The sequence below is a fragment of the Stegodyphus dumicola genome, chromosome 12 (assembly GCF_044657685.1).
Source record: "Stegodyphus dumicola isolate Sdum_Otavi_A_Nest chromosome 12, ASM4465768v1".
Classification (NCBI taxonomy): domain Eukaryota; kingdom Metazoa; phylum Arthropoda; class Arachnida; order Araneae; family Eresidae; genus Stegodyphus; species Stegodyphus dumicola.
In genome coordinates this window covers 101,963,776-101,979,899 of record NC_140779.1, presented here as the reverse complement: position 1 = coordinate 101,979,899, position 16,124 = coordinate 101,963,776, and the positions used below count along the sequence as shown (strand labels likewise).

Below are 16,124 nucleotides of genomic sequence, written 5' to 3'. Positions count from 1 at the left end.
TATATATATATATATTAAAACTCACTGCACCAAATGACAGAAATAATGGGCCGTGTATCAGTGATTGAAAATCAATGCCAGAACACTTTTGTTTGAGTAAGGATATTTTTTCAAATTTTTAAATTTTCATATTGAATATTTTTTCCTACAAATTGACTCATTTTTATTAATCTAAAAGTTGCTTTTTGTGACGCAATGGCCAGCTTCAAGAACTGTTTACTGATTTGTAAAAGCATGCACGTGATCTTCAAAATGAGCCAGTGTCAAAACTGGATAGCCATGAATTTTCTTTTGGCTTTCTCATCAAGATAGTAACGTCTCTTCTTTACTAGTAGTTTAATCCCTTCTGCCACATATTTAGATTAATTCCTATGCAATGGTGTGCTTTACATTTTTTTTTTGGGGGGGGGGAGAGATAGAAGTATGTTGACTTATCTTAATGACTTTAGTGCTCATTCTTGGAGTGATATCCATTGCAAAAATTGAAAGAAATAAACACTCTAAAAGATCAAAATTTGACTAATAGGAAATAACAAAGATGCTTGATGGAACCAAAATTTAGGATTAAAAATTCAAAACAGCATGCAGAATAATCACAATTATGAAATGACATAAACTGGAATGAAAATTGAGAATTAAACTGTGTTATTCATGGAACGTGAAATTTCATCATTTGCAGACAAGACAGGAGTTTTGCTTAATGCAGTTCTGTGGAAGGTCTGCCATACATATGCAGCAGCCATTCACAGATGGTTAAAAATAATCTTTTGCTCAGACTAATTTGCACACCACTGTACATGTTATATTTTAGGAATGCCAATAGTAAAATACTCAGAAATGTAAAGTAGACAAATATGAACAATTATAAAATATGAAGATAATAAGTTCTGTTATCTTCACATTTAAAATTTTTATACTATTGATGTAAATTATCATCATTTATTTTTCATGGCATACATTTTTCTAGATGAAAAATAATTTTATTTCAGTAATCATGATCTCTTGAAATCAAATGTTGATGATCTGGCTAATTAATCATTTCATGGATTAGAAACACGAAAAAAATTTTTTTTAACATTATTTGGCATTTAAAAAAAACATGAAATTGACTGTTTTGTATCCATGTAAAAACTCTTTAATCAATAAAATTATTTATATATATGTAGTCATTTAAAAGTTTGTGATGAAGCTGATAACATGACTTACTGAGTGATGAAGCTTGATGTATAAAAGATAATAGCTGTAGGGGGCCTTCAAACCTATATCAAACTACGATTAAGCCTATTTTAAATGTGAATTACACATTGTAATGGGCATAATCTGTGCACCTCATTTTGGCCACATTAGTGGCTTTTCTACTTCTGTGTAACATTAATGGAGAAAAGGGCAGCACAAAGCAAGCAAGTTCACAGCAAAGAAGCAAGTGAAAGAGTGCAATGTGTCCAAGATCGAAATCCACATTCAGAAAAATTTAGTTTTGTTTAGCTTTAATTTGATTGGTTAATTTAAATTTATGATTTACAGATATGAAAATATTATTGGCTGAAGCAGTATATAATTACCTGTGTGATAAGTGTTAAGAACTATAAGAGAAGGATTAATTTTGAAATGAATGCAGTTTAAAGCATTTTATTATAAGCAGTTATTTTTAAGACAAAACAAGGGAAATAACCAAATTAGATAGTATTAAAAGACTGCTGATTAATAAATGTTAAAATTTTTATTTAAATTTTTTTATCTTACACACGGAGGAAACCTTCTAATGGAAAATACACATATCAAAATAAAAACAAAAATATTTCAAAACTGAAACAAAAGCAGATCAATAAAATTAATAAAACTGATAGAAAATATAAAAAATTGTTCGAAATTCCTTGGTGATGTGTTGTATATTAACACAGCTAAGGCATTGTGCGTTCACTACATTCTCTATCAACTAGTCAAAACAACTATGAAATCATTGTTTAACTCTTTCGCATCAAAGTCGCCCAAAATGCTGACCATTCAGACATTGGCAGGTTGCCTGAATGCCTGAACCATTTTCCACCTGGTGCTTTCCCCCAATAATGTTAGTGTATTGATCATTGCTTCAAGGAGTTGTTAAATGACATGCCAATCATCCTTTTAAAACAACTAAAAGTAGTTCTGTTATTTTTAATGCATCTTCTTTTTCCTTTATTTACTGTCAATGTTTAGTTATTGATGCCCGAAGTTGCAATCCTGTCCCAAGGGGAAACTGCACACAGTGGTGAAAGTGTCCAAGGAAGAAGTCTCTTTACTTATGTAGATTAGTATTAGCTCTGTAGCATTCTACTTGTCATGGGGAAAGGAAAATTATCTCAAGAGAAATTTCTACACACGGGCATTTTCGATGTTTGAGGAAAACAGATTTGGTCCTCTCTTGATGCGAAAGAGTTAATAAATCAGAGAGATTTGCTTAACTTAAATAGAATTAATTTAATAATCTTCACATGCATTTAAAATTGAAGTTGTTGAAAAAGAACTTATAACAGATCAGTCAGATTTTGTCAGTCATCAGTCTTAAGTATCTTTAGATTTACCTGTTGGGCAGTAGGTACAGGAGTATATCCCAAGATTGAACGTAACATAGCTGAAAGAGAAAACAGAAATGAGTGACTTATACTCTGGCTTTAGATAGCCACAGATAGAATCCTCTCTTGCCAATATATAGCTTGGTGCATGTTTGATTTCCACTTTCCAGTTTCATTATGCAATTTATTCTAACACTTGGTCTTTTCAAGAGCCACATTTCTGAATTATATTTAGTTAGCTTTTCACCAGAGCCACATTTCCGAATTATATTTAGTTAATTGTTAAAATTTGAAAATAGTTTTAAAAGAAAAACTAACAAGAAAAAGGCCATTTGAGGTAATTTAACTAAAATGAAAAAATCAAAGTGTATTAAAAATTTAACAAAGTAAATTTTTAATATTATTAGAATTAAGTTAATCATCAAGATATAACCTACTCCGACATGGCCCCAAAATAAAAATTGTAAGGGTTTCTGGAGTAAGAAATTAGAAAAACCATTAGATAAATCAAAAACAATATGCTAAACAAATCCTAAATAAGTATTAATTAAATTTTCAGTTAAGAAACTTGAAAGACCATTGGTTAAATCAAAAGCAATGTGCTAAGCAATTATTTATAAAAAGATTAGAAAAAGAATTGCCATTGAACAAATAAAAAATATAAGTTCACTTCATTATAATATATATATGTTTACATGTGCAGTGTAAAAATGTTTGCTTTGTGCATACTTTCCATTTTATTGTAATAGTAACTATTTTTATATGAATTTATATGAAGTTATTTGAATTGCCCAATTTTTTCATTTATTTTGAAACCAAGCAGATTGTTGGTGCTTCACATTATTTAAAACAGTCTATTTATTTTCTTTTTCGTAGGCGCTTTTATGAAAACATGACAGATAATAAAAAATGGATCAAAGAGCGAAGTCATGAATCTTATGTGAAGAATTATTCTATAGTTTATCCTCATGATGAGCCACTTGCTTCACGTAACATGAGAAAAGATGCTTTCCATAATGTTAGTAATTATTTGAAATTTATAAAGATTATTTCATTATAGTTAAATTTTTAAATTTATTATTATATGACAAGTTGATACCTGCTCGATTTGCTGGGCACACTATTTATTTGAATGTGAACCTAGACTTCTTATATGGATGAAATGTCTAATTTCAAATTGATAATTAAAGTAAATTTTTTTAATTTTAAGTCGGGAATTATAGTACCCGTTAGTGAATCTGTCATACACAGATTTCCACATCACCCATGCGGTACTGTGTATTGGGATGCGTCCCCATTACTTAACATGGCGGGATCCCCAGTAGGCCTATACCATGAAAAATCGTCAACATAAAATAAGAACATATTTTGAGAATTTTTTAAATATTTGTTCATTTTTAATGTATTAAATCAAATTTTTAATCAATTATAATTATTTGTTTAAAATTATACAATTATAATTAATTGTATAGCTCGGCAGCCATCATAATTTCACATATAGATCCATATGTGTTTGGCTTACGCATTTCAGTAAAGTATAAATCTTCAGTATCATAAGGAATGTCAGATAGCATGAGTGTAGCATTTAAATCAATTCCAGTTTTTAAACATGTGAGAAACAATAATAATTCTCAATTCATATGCCATTGATATGTCACCATACTCCAGCAAAGACAGAGACAAAAAGAAACATGCTCTGTCACCAAGAATTCTAAAAATTTTAAAAGGAGTAGGTATTCCGTCTATCAAAATATATTTGATATCCATCCTTCCATCCTGAAAAATATATATGAAAAGTTAGTTGAATATTAACCTAAAAATAAATACAATTTAAGTTAAAAAATATAACCAAATTTTTTTTTAAATTAAATTACGTAGGTTGATCCAAAAAAAAGTTTACAAGCAGAAGCATTTGAAACGTAATAATTGTGGAGTGAATATTTCCACCCAGGGTGATTGTCAAATGGTGCTAGTTGTCCTACAGCGGTTCTACGAGTAATTAGCTTCAGTACACTGACACTTAAGAGTGACAGTAATGGCATGACATCTAGAAAAGTGGTCTCGCATAGAGGTGTGAGCCGTAATTCAATTCTTATGGGCCAAGAATGTGGCCGCATCCAAAATTCACAAACAAATTGTTGAGGTATACAGGAACAAAGCAATGAGTAGACAACAGGTAGAAAAATGGTGTTGTTCTTATCAAACGGGCAGGGAGCACGTGGAAAACTGCAATATGGAAACGAATCAACACGGCACATGTTGAAGAAATCATCCAAAGGGATCGATGAATAACCGTGCCTGAGATTGCCTCAGAGTTTGACCTAAGTTATGGTAACGTTCAGCGTATCGTAACCGATGAGTTGCGATATTCCAAAGTTTGTGTCTGCTGGGTTCCACGTATGTTGTCCGTGGAGCATAAGGCCACTCGAATGATGTGCAGCCTCATATTTCTTCAGTGATACCATTCAAACGGCCAACACTTCATTGATCGCATCGTTACTGGTGATGAAACATGCCTTCATCACTTCATCCCCACATTCAAAAGAGCCACGATGAAGTGGAAACATGCTGGATCACCGACGAGGAAGAAGTTTAAGGTGCCACCCTCTGCCGGTAAAGTGATGGCAACCATTTTCTGGTATACGACTGGTGTTATCCTAATCGAGTATTTGGAGCGTGGCCATACCATTAAGGCCGATCGTTATTGTGCCACCTTAACGAAATTGCGTAAAGCCATCCAACGCAAATGGCCTGGATTACTTAGCAAAGGTGTCATTCTTCTGCATGACAATGCCAGGCCCCATACAGCTCACCAGACTCAGGAATTGCTGCAAAGGTTCAAGTGGGAGGTCTGGAATCACCCCCCATACAGCCCTGATTTGGCTCCAAGTGACTATTTCATTTTTCCGGCGTTGAAACAATATTTATCCGGAACACAGTTCACCTCAGACGATGCAGTGAAAACAGCTACCGAGAAATGGCTCAATGAGCAGGGCCCTGATTACTACCAAGATGGGATAAACATGTTGGTCAACAAATGCCTAAACAGGTTTGGCGACTATGTGGAAAAGTGAAGGCCAGATATGTCTCTTGATTCCCATTTGTATCTTGTTTCTATTGTTAATAAATAGTTTTTCATTTGCCTTGTCAACTTTTTTTGGATCACCCCTTGTATTTAAAAATTCAGCAAAAAATACTAACACAAATAACGTATAATAAAATTTGTAAATAAAAATTGACCCCTCATACCAACTCAATAAACACGAAATGAAACTTTATAGATATTTAAATAAATCTTACAATGGTAATGATTACCATAGCAACTGCTGCTAAGTGTGGGTGAGTGTGGGTTGAGGGTGAGTCCTTATTTTATTGGGTATGAACAATCGTAGTATAGATTGTAGCATCAACATAGTATTTCTCTAGAAAAGAAGAGAGAAAGAAAGTGAAGGAAGGGAGAGAGAGATGGAAATGCCTGGAGGGGTGGGGAGGAAGAGGGGGTAGTGCCTGTGATGGTATAACAAAAATCCATTTTGGGCAGAATTTACATAAAATCCATTCTTAGTGCATGTCTACATCATGGAATGAGTAACTATGCAAAATTTCAAGTCAAACGGGTGTATAGTCAGAAATCTCACAATGAGTCAGTGGTATTTCACTTATATATATATAGATTTGAAAAATGAATCATTTAGTCCAAAACCAGTTTTGTCCATACAAACTAACTTTAGGAAAGTCATCCTTCTCTCAAAGAAATTATTTTGATATTGAATAAAACATATTAATTTTTGTAATATCATCTAAAATATTGTCCTTTCAGATGAGAAATTCAGATACAAAAACTTCTGATTACAGCATAATTCTCTAAAAAATTTAACTTATGTTTTAAAATATGAATCATACAAGTATTTCATTTTTGTTCTTAAATGAAATTAACAATTTCTTTTGCCATAAAACAATTTTTTTTCTGCTCTTGTATTTTTTAAAATTTTGAATCTTAAAAGCTTCTACCTTCTTAAAAGCACCAAAATTGAAAAATATATATATTATGTTTGAATAAAATTTGGAGGGGGAGAAAGGAAAAATGCATAAAATGACTTGGTTTGGTTTATGTGATTCTGGCAAAACACTCGAGAGCTATCTGCCTAAGAAAAGAGATGCCTTTGTGAGGACTTTCCTAGAGAAACTCTCTCATATATATGATACACGGGGGCAAAACAATGAAAATGTCTGTGCAGCCACCCCATTTGTGGGTTTTGAACCCCGAACCAAACTACCAATGTTCAGCGACTTTAACCACTTGGCCACTGGTAGGAAATAAAATGACTTGTAATTTGTATGTGTTCTAACATTTTAAGTTTTGAATTTTAGTTGCAAAACTTCCATCAACCTCATTTTATTTTTTATGAAAATTGAATAATACACACAAAAAAAATGTAATTAAAAGTTTTTCAGTCAATAAGATGCTATAAAAGGTATTATTTTATATATGAAATGCATTAAAGAAAATAACAGTTATTACAAATGTAGAATTTATATTGGTAGCAGTTTATTAAAACTGAAATTGATATAGAAGTAGCCTTTTTTTATTAGCAATATTTTTTAGATTATTTTTTGTGTATGAATACATTTTGTATGAAATAAAGGAGGCAAAATATGGAAAAAAAAAAAAAAAGAAAGAAAGAAAGAAATTTACACCTCTCACTGCATCGTCATCAGAGGGTTGGTGCAACAAAAGAAGTAAATAAATCATCCTGTTTCCGAACCAGCAGACACAAATTAAAGTTTAAAATGTAAAATAATTTCAGAAAAGCACTCAAAATTATCTATGTCATTAGCAGTCCAACCCCTACAGGTCAAAGTAAGTAATATAAAAAATTGCAAAATTATCATAAAAATATAAATAAATTTTAAAATCATAAAAATATTATTTTGAGTCCAAAAAGTAAGACATGCAAACATAAACAATTCAATACATGGAAAAATAAAAATATATGTAAATTTTGAAACCGTATAGTCCAGGTTAAAATTAAAAAAATATATAGCATTAAAATTATGAATAAGCAAAAAATTTTAAAATCTAATAATAAGAATTTTCAATTTAAGTGGATCGAGTCCAAAAAACTTGTTAAACAGAAACAATATATCCATAATCCAACATATTGTTGCGTGCGTATGGGTTCATAATAGATTGAATGCACAAGTCTGATAAAAAGTTAATAAAATTTATTCTTATAACAGGAAATAAAACAAAATGCTGAAATTTTTTCCTCAGAGATATTCGTATAATATCACAATATGACGCAATATAATCAATAGCTATACTAAAATGTTAAATAGAATGCAATCCAAAGCACAGAGAAAGCTAATCCGTTCAACAAAATTTAGCACAGCTAAGTAAACAACTAACTGAGGTGTTTTTCTCCGGCTTTTATAAGCTTTTTAATCAATCACAGGAAGGTTCTGGTAATTTCTATTTTCTCGAGGTTTCTGGAAAGCAAAAGCAATTACCAGATACCTATTATTAAATGTACATGCTCCTCTATTTTCACTTTTTTGGCATAGCTTTCTCTTAAAACTCATCACATGCTGCATTGCACGAGGAAATGAAACAATTTTAATTACAATTCTACTAAAAATAACTAAATAAATACAAAAACCGTAACACTGCCCCCTTACCAAGGACTGCATTGGACAGGAAGCCAAACTTAAAATTAAAGCATCAATGCAATAGTAAGTCTTACATTACAATAACAAACAACATAAACAATAACTGCAATAATAAAACAATTCAAATACGATCATATACTAATCAAATCAAATACACATTTATAAATAAAAAGGACTATGGTCTTACACTATTTACAATTATTAACACTATGTACTATGGTCATAGTAATGAGCTAATCTGTTGTAATGAACGACTTTAGGTTTAGAGTTCGATGACTTACGGATCTGAACCACACCGTCGTTCAGCCAGTTTAGGATTGTTTATGAACCATCCCAAGCTGACTGCAGTTTCGGACAGAGCCCTTTCCATTGAGTCGGATTCCACAACCACACCTTGACTCCTTTGTTGAATTGACATTCAATAGCTCTGCTGTCATATCAATCTTCATCTTCTCCGTCACCAAGTTGACTCGCTCTCATGCAAAATTGTGCATCACTTCAAACCAGGCCTGAAGATCTTGGACGTATTCCTCATGCGATGAAGGTGCACTCGGAGGGTGACCAAACAAGAGATCACAAGGCAGATGAAGGTCACCACCGGAGAGCATCTGAGATGGGGTATAGCTGGTAGACTCGTGGACAGCTCTGAGGTAAGCCAGTAGAAACAGTAGTAACTTCTTATCTCAGTCCTGTTGGTTTCTGGAAACTACCAATGAGCAGTTATTAAGTATGGCCTTGATTAAACCTCTCTAACATGCCATCCGACTAAGGATGTAAAGGTGTCATTTGGGTTTTGTCAATGTCAAATATCTTGCAGAGTTCTTTAATTACAGCCGAGGTAAAATTCCTTTCCTGATCGGAATGAAGAGGCACTCAACCTGGAAATCCAGTGCTGTATCATTCATTACCTTTGCTACTGTGACAGCCTCTTGATCAGAAATGCAATATGCTTCAGGCCACTTGGTGAAATAATCAATGACAATGAGGATGTATTTGTTGCCATCAGAAGTTCGTGGCAGAGGTCCTAAGATGTCAAAGGCAATATGTTCAAAAGGTGTTCCTACATTCTAATGTTGCAGCTTACCCTGCCTGTGCTTCTGTGGTCTTTTCCGACCCTCACAGGCATCGCAAGATTGGCACAACTTTTGCATGCCATCCTTTGCCTTACTCCTGTAGAAGTGCTGCAAAGTCTTCATTATTCCGAAATGGCCTCCTGTAGGGCTGCTATGTAGTTCATTAAGGATGTTCGGGATCTGGGATCATGGAAGTATTAGCTGCCATCGGAATGCCCTTCCATCTTCTGATTCGAATTTCTGGTTCAGTACAATGTCCGGAATCGTTGGTACTTCGCCGATTTTTTCGCCGTATTTTCTGGATCTAAAACCATACTACAGATTTCGCCATTCATTAATTGATTATTAATTGAGAAGCATTGTCATCACAATGAAAAACTTCTTTTATATCATCTTCATTTATTACCGCTTCTCCACGTTTCACTACAAAATCTGTTAATTGGAAAATTTCACCATTGTTTTGCTATATCCAACAACCTTTAAAATTCGTGGCTATCATGATCAGATTTAGCTGTCCTTCACTATACATATTTGGCTATGCATATTTGTATATGTAAAAATGCATAATAGCAGAAGCATTGACCTGTCGTATCAATTGATTAGAACAGGAAATTTTATTATTTTGTCCCTCCCATTGACAAGAATAGAAATAATTCAATATGGCTGTTCTAATATTTTGGTCATTTAGACTAGACTACTTTTGCTTAAGTTTAAATTTTTTTTTTACTGGCTTTCAACTTTTTCTTTTGTATTTTTGTAATACTTTGAAAGGTTGTAATAATAGTATTTAATATAATTTAATTTTAATATATTTTTTTGCTGTGAAAGTACTATTATTCCTTTGGTGTAGATAGTATTTATATTTTTTTTATTTTCTTAATTCCATTTCCTATATATATCTACATCTATATATTCTTCTTATGATTATTATTATTACATTTATTCTTTTTCTTAATTTAGAACTTTTGACTTTGGAAGTACTGTTACAATTAATTCTTTTTCCTAACTTTTTCCTACCATATTGCCTGTTGAAATAGTTCACTTTTTAGATTAATAGCCGACTTTTCTCAATAAAAATACTCAGCTTTTTCAGTAAAAATATATTAATTTCATTTCTTTAATTCTTGACATTTAAAAGTTAATAACTTTTAATTTGTAGCAGTTTTGGAAAATATTAGTTTAGCTAATTGCTTTTAATTTTGACCAACTGTTTTTCTGGTTTCTAATTTCAAAAATTCCTATTTTATACAGCATTTTTTGTTTAGGATCACACTTGAGCAGATAATATCTTGATGATTTATTAATTTTTTTAAATGTTTAAAATAATTATTATATTTTATGTTATAACATTCTGTATTATTTATTAAAAATATAGCTTTACATTATTATTTTAAATTTGTTCAATTTGTTTTTTATTTGACACAAATTTTTGATTTATATAATAAATTGATAAGCCTGCAGATATAATTCAGAAACCTGGCTCTGTTGAAAATTTTTTGGCTGCTTCACGAAAAAGACCAGAGAATTTTCAGCTATTTATTATTATTATTATTAGAATTTTGATGTACGTTTTTCCTCTTAAATTGGAAACTACCAGCTTTCACTAAATTATTATTATTATATCTTGATTGTTATTATTATATAGATAGATGTATGGATATGTGATTTTTGGATCATTATGCAATTTTAGGAACTCTTAAATGCTGGTTGTGTTTACCAAGAAAGGCTTGGATTTGAAAGACCAGGATGGTTTTCTCCTCATGGCCCTGCTCCTGTATGCTTCTAAGTATTTATTCTTTACTTTTATATTATGACTGGTATGTGTTACTTTTTGTCATGCTTAATATAAATTTTACATTTTCATTATCTACACTTACTGAAGTTAATGTTTATTTACAATTGCAGTTATCTTTACTTTTACTTTTAATATTTGTTTAGGTTCTAGAATATGACTACTATGGAAGTTATGGAATTGAAGAGCATGAAAATTATACATATGCTAAGCGATTAAATGAAGATTATACATTTAATTTTCCAAAACACCATAATATAGTGAGTATACTATAGAAATTTTCATATATGTTTTTTTGCCTTTTGAGTTTTGATTCTGTTAAAGTCATTTACAGTAAGCACTGCTTAATGTGATCATGTTTGTCCATGGCTATTTTGATAAAATTAAGCACTGAGAAAAAGTATCCTTCTAAACAGCTATGTAATTTAACTAATTTAAAATGAATACAATAATAAACATACAATAAACAGTTTTACAGATTTTGAATTAGGAAAATACAAAATTTATATATAATTAATTACTTATATGTTCACGATGTCTTTAAAGCAATAGTTCATCTATGGGCGGTTCATAACGTTTTTAAAAATTATATGATTGATGCTGTATCCCTAATCTTAATACTCAGAGGCTATTCCTCATTCCTTGTCAGAGAACATACAAATATAAAATTTTAAATTATGCAAAAAAAGCTATCTAAATTTGACATAGATGTTTTCAGGGGATTTTTCTTTTCTTCTTTTCTCTTTCTTAAGGACCAAGGGAGAGAAATCGTTTTGCTCCTGAAGAAGTTCCTCTTCTTCAGGAGATTCTTCTCAAAATTGATAGAGTTATCAGGTTAAGCCACTTCTACTGTATATGTAGAAATAAATTGGTTATCAGTTGTTAAAATTTATTCCAAACCAAATTAAAATCTAAATCAATCTAAGGTTGCTTTTTTGCTTAATTTTTGAATGGGTGACTGAAATAAAAAACTACCTTTTGCTGATATAATCCCTTACTTGGTGACATTTTCTGATTGTTGGCAATTTTTATAATCTGTTTGATTTTATTTGGTGGCACTACTTCAGTTTAAAAAATTATTTGATAATATTTTGATAATATTAATCAAATTCTTATTCCAAACCAAATTAAAATTGCTTAACTTAGCTGTCATATGTACTTTTTTTCTTTCTAGATAGGAAAGGAATGCTTAGGATGTAGGTTAAATGCAGCTGTTTTCAACATGTCATATTTTGGGAAATTTTTCTTGACTGGTCCTGATTCTCAAAAGGCTGTAAACTGGATTTTCACAAATAACGTTGAAAAGCCTCCAGGTAAACATTCAAAGACAATGAAATACAAATAAAGCTTGATTTTTAAGATGCACAGGTACTCTTTCATTATCTGTCTAACCACCCATAAAATCAGCAGTTGTTGGCGATTGTTTTGCCAACCTAACATGTAAAAATGTGTTGTCATTTACAAAGACCTGTGTGCTGAAAATCATATAAATGGGCAATGAATTAATGATCTTAAAAATGCAAGAAACATCTATATAAAACATTATAAATTACATAAGATAAGCATCCATTATAAAAACACTCTAAATTATATAAAACAGCAGCAAATTAAATATATTAAAAACACAGCAAGCATCCATAGTAAAACACTTAATTTTCTTTTTCCTGGTCTTCTGTCCATATGCACAGCGAACTGTTTTAACTTAAAAAATACCAAAGAATTGCAGAATTCTCGGTAGTGCAGAGCAAACTGACACTGCTCTACATGTAAACACTGATGTATTTTAACTTTGAGAAAAAAAGTTAAAAATCAGAGAATTGACAAATTTATAAAATTCTCATTGATGCACTACTACTAGACAAAATGTCATATTTCTGAAAAAATGCAATGCTTTCTTTTTCATTTGCAAGCAAATTCAAGGTGGCATTACACTTTGTTACAAGTAAAAAAGCTCCATAGACTAATCAAACCAAGTGGAAACCAAAAACACTCTGCCCCTTGAATCTCAAAGTCATGCGCATTACTAACACCATCGATATAGATGGTGGCATTGTGCACTGGCGTAATGCCTGACAACCATTAGTAGGTTGCCAATATAAATACAGTTTCATAAAATTCAGGCTTGCCTACTTTAGTGATGTAGCAATTTGCCTGGTGATTCTTGTCAGGGTTGGGAGATTTTGTAATAGTACGAGTGTATTATTATATATATATGAAACTAGCATATTTTTTTAATTTATCACATATTCAGTGTAGTTCATAATATTTTATGCAAACTTGAAATAATTTACATAAGATTTACATAGGTTCTACTGTATATACCTGTATGCTAAATAAATATGGTGGAACAGAGGCAGATCTTACTGTCAATTCTGTGGTATCTGGTGATAATTCAGTATGCCATCCAAAATTTGAAGGTATTGTTCTTTCATTCTTCTTAGTCTGTATTTTACATATTTTAATTTCACTATTTTTATAATTTTTTCCTTTTTCTTGATATTTTTTCATGAATTAGGTTTTTTTTTATTTATAGGTCAGGGATTTTATCTTGCTGTTGGTGGAGCAGCAGCTCAACAGAATCTGACACATATAAGAAATGTGATACAAGATGAAAAGTTTAACGTTTCCATATCTGACCAAACTGAAAATATTGGACTCCTTAGTATACAAGGTCCTAAAAGGTAGTTTGGCTCCTAATGAATTTGTTAATATACAGACACTTCCCATCTAATGCTCTGAATCACCATTTGTATCATGAACGGCCATCCACCAACACCCAAACATTAAAGTTACGGAACACTGGTAGTTTGATTCAAGGCTTGAATCCTGTGAATGGTCATTTTCATGGCTTTCCCCATGTGTAACATTAAATGAGGCAGTTTCTCTTAGAAAGTCCTCCGCAAAGACATTCCTCCCCATAAGCAGATAGCACTCGAGTGCTTTGCTATTATCAAATAAACCAAACCATATCATGAATTTGTTTAAAAAATGTTACCCTTTTTGTTATGCTTATCTTCTAAAATAGTCATGAGGTAAAAGCTATATATGCACTATCAGATAAACTATTAATAACACTAAAACAAAGAAATAATTTATTTTAAAAGGCTATAAATAAATAAGGAATTATTTTACCATACAGTACGTACCTTCTATTGTCATCTCTAGGGTATGTGTGGATGAGGTTAGTAGATCTTTACATGGGTGGGGGTCAGTCAACATTTGAATCATCATCTGAAGACTCATTAACAGTTAAAAGAAATGTCTGCTGTGAGATCTTTATGAGAGGTGGAAGGAGTTCGTATATTAGCTGAGCCAGCAGCACTGATTTCTGAAGTGTCTTTCTTAAGAAAATTAGTATGTTAACTTATATGGCTAGGTCTTCTTCTTGTTTCATTGTAAATAAGTCAGTAGTACTGTATGGCATCTTGCACAGTAGACTTGACTTTAGCAAACTTCTCAAAATGTGTCTCTTGGTCAAACCTAGAAAATGCTACTGCCATTAACGTTTTATTAAACATTTTATTGAAGCACTCTGTTCCTCCTCCTTTCTCTATTGCTGTTCAGTATGCATGAGGTTTGTTGATAGAATCAGCACTGCACCTTTTACATGTTCAAGTATGTGGGTTTTGTTCTTAAGAACTGTTTCAATCATTGATCTGTTCATATCATTCAAATATTTAACATCCAATGTTTTCTCACTGCTTTTCATAGCTTCTTATATAGTGACTTTTGTATTTTTGTATTAAATTAAATGCCTTGTCATATTTTTGCACTGTCACTGTAAGCATTGATTTTCTGTTTTCAGTAACCATTTTTAATATTATTTATTTTCTTTTCAACTCTGAACAGATTTCATTTTTTTTAGAACAGGTTTATTCGTATCTGTAAAAGTTCGCAAAGTGAGGAGTGTCTTTCTTGTTTTTCTCATATTTATGTTTTATTAAGGAATTATATATCACAAATTATCTAGTTTATAGTATTTTAAATGATATTTCATTGATTGAACCATATGAACAAGAGTTTATGGTATACATGTGAAAAAAGAATTTTTTATGTTGCTCCTGTTATTGCAATAAATATAAATTTATTATGATGATAATGTTTTTGATAAAATGCAATACATTAAAGTTAATTGTTGCTTTTGAAACAAAATATTAGCTTGATATTTTACCTCTGAGTCTCTTTGCAGTCGAGATTTATTGCAGTCTCTAACTGATGCTAGTCTGAGTGATGAAGATTTCCCATTTTCAAGTAACAAAGTCATCAACTTTGCTGGATTCAAGGTAATAATAAATTTTCCATCTCTAAAATCTTGGCAATTACAAAATACTTGATACATAAAGTTATCTATTGCTATTAAACTCATGTATGTAGAGTGCTGAAACCGATTTTAATTTTCTTTTGACCTCTCTCACATTTTCATCTCACACAGGGTGTGTTGGTGTATTGAGAATACGGCAAAGCACACTAGGGCTATCTGCCTAAGGGGCATTTCACACAGGGAAAAAATTAAGTGAGGCGAAAATGATTTTGGCCCTGAAATGTTAATAAACAACCTACCCAATAGAACAGGCAGTGCTGCAAAAAATATTCTGCAGAAAAAATAAATAAAAGAAATCTGAAAGGTTTCAGATTTTAAATTACACCCAAAGAGGTGTTTTTTTAACATTTTGTGTGTTACCTTTATTTATTAAATATGGTAATTTATTTATTGTCTCTGCCATTCCTTAGGCTTTAAACCATCCGTAAATACTTAGAGAAAGTAAGTGTGAAGCTGAGCAAAATTGTAGACTGAATGTTAGTTCATGTTTGCTTCACTACATTTTTTGTATTAGGCTGGATTAAAATTCAACAGTTAAAAGGTTTGGTTTGGCATATAGTTTCAAAGATTTGTCTTCGTTAGTCAAATGAAAATAATCGCTAGGTAGACGAATCTATGGTAACATTAAGGGAAACTCTCTGAATGCATTGATAAAGGAGAAAATTACGCAAATATGAATGATGTGTAGTTGTAACCTGAGGCTTCTTTCCTAGTGC

At 31.5% G+C, this 16,124-nt stretch overlaps 1 protein-coding gene across 1 annotated transcript in view; it reads left to right on the top strand.

Annotated features, from left to right (window-relative positions):
* Sardh (Sarcosine dehydrogenase) overlaps positions 1-16,124 on the top strand; it is a 172,905-nt gene that overhangs the window by 40,185 nt on the left and 116,596 nt on the right. Inside the window, exons 10-16 of the mRNA XM_085806741.1 lie at positions 3,429-3,570; positions 10,986-11,069; positions 11,234-11,347; positions 12,262-12,400; positions 13,394-13,504; positions 13,621-13,768; positions 15,277-15,370. Of these exons, the coding sequence (XP_085662867.1) occupies positions 3,429-3,570; positions 10,986-11,069; positions 11,234-11,347; positions 12,262-12,400; positions 13,394-13,504; positions 13,621-13,768; positions 15,277-15,370 (832 nt within the window). The remainder of the gene's footprint in view (positions 1-3,428; positions 3,571-10,985; positions 11,070-11,233; positions 11,348-12,261; positions 12,401-13,393; positions 13,505-13,620; positions 13,769-15,276; positions 15,371-16,124) is intronic.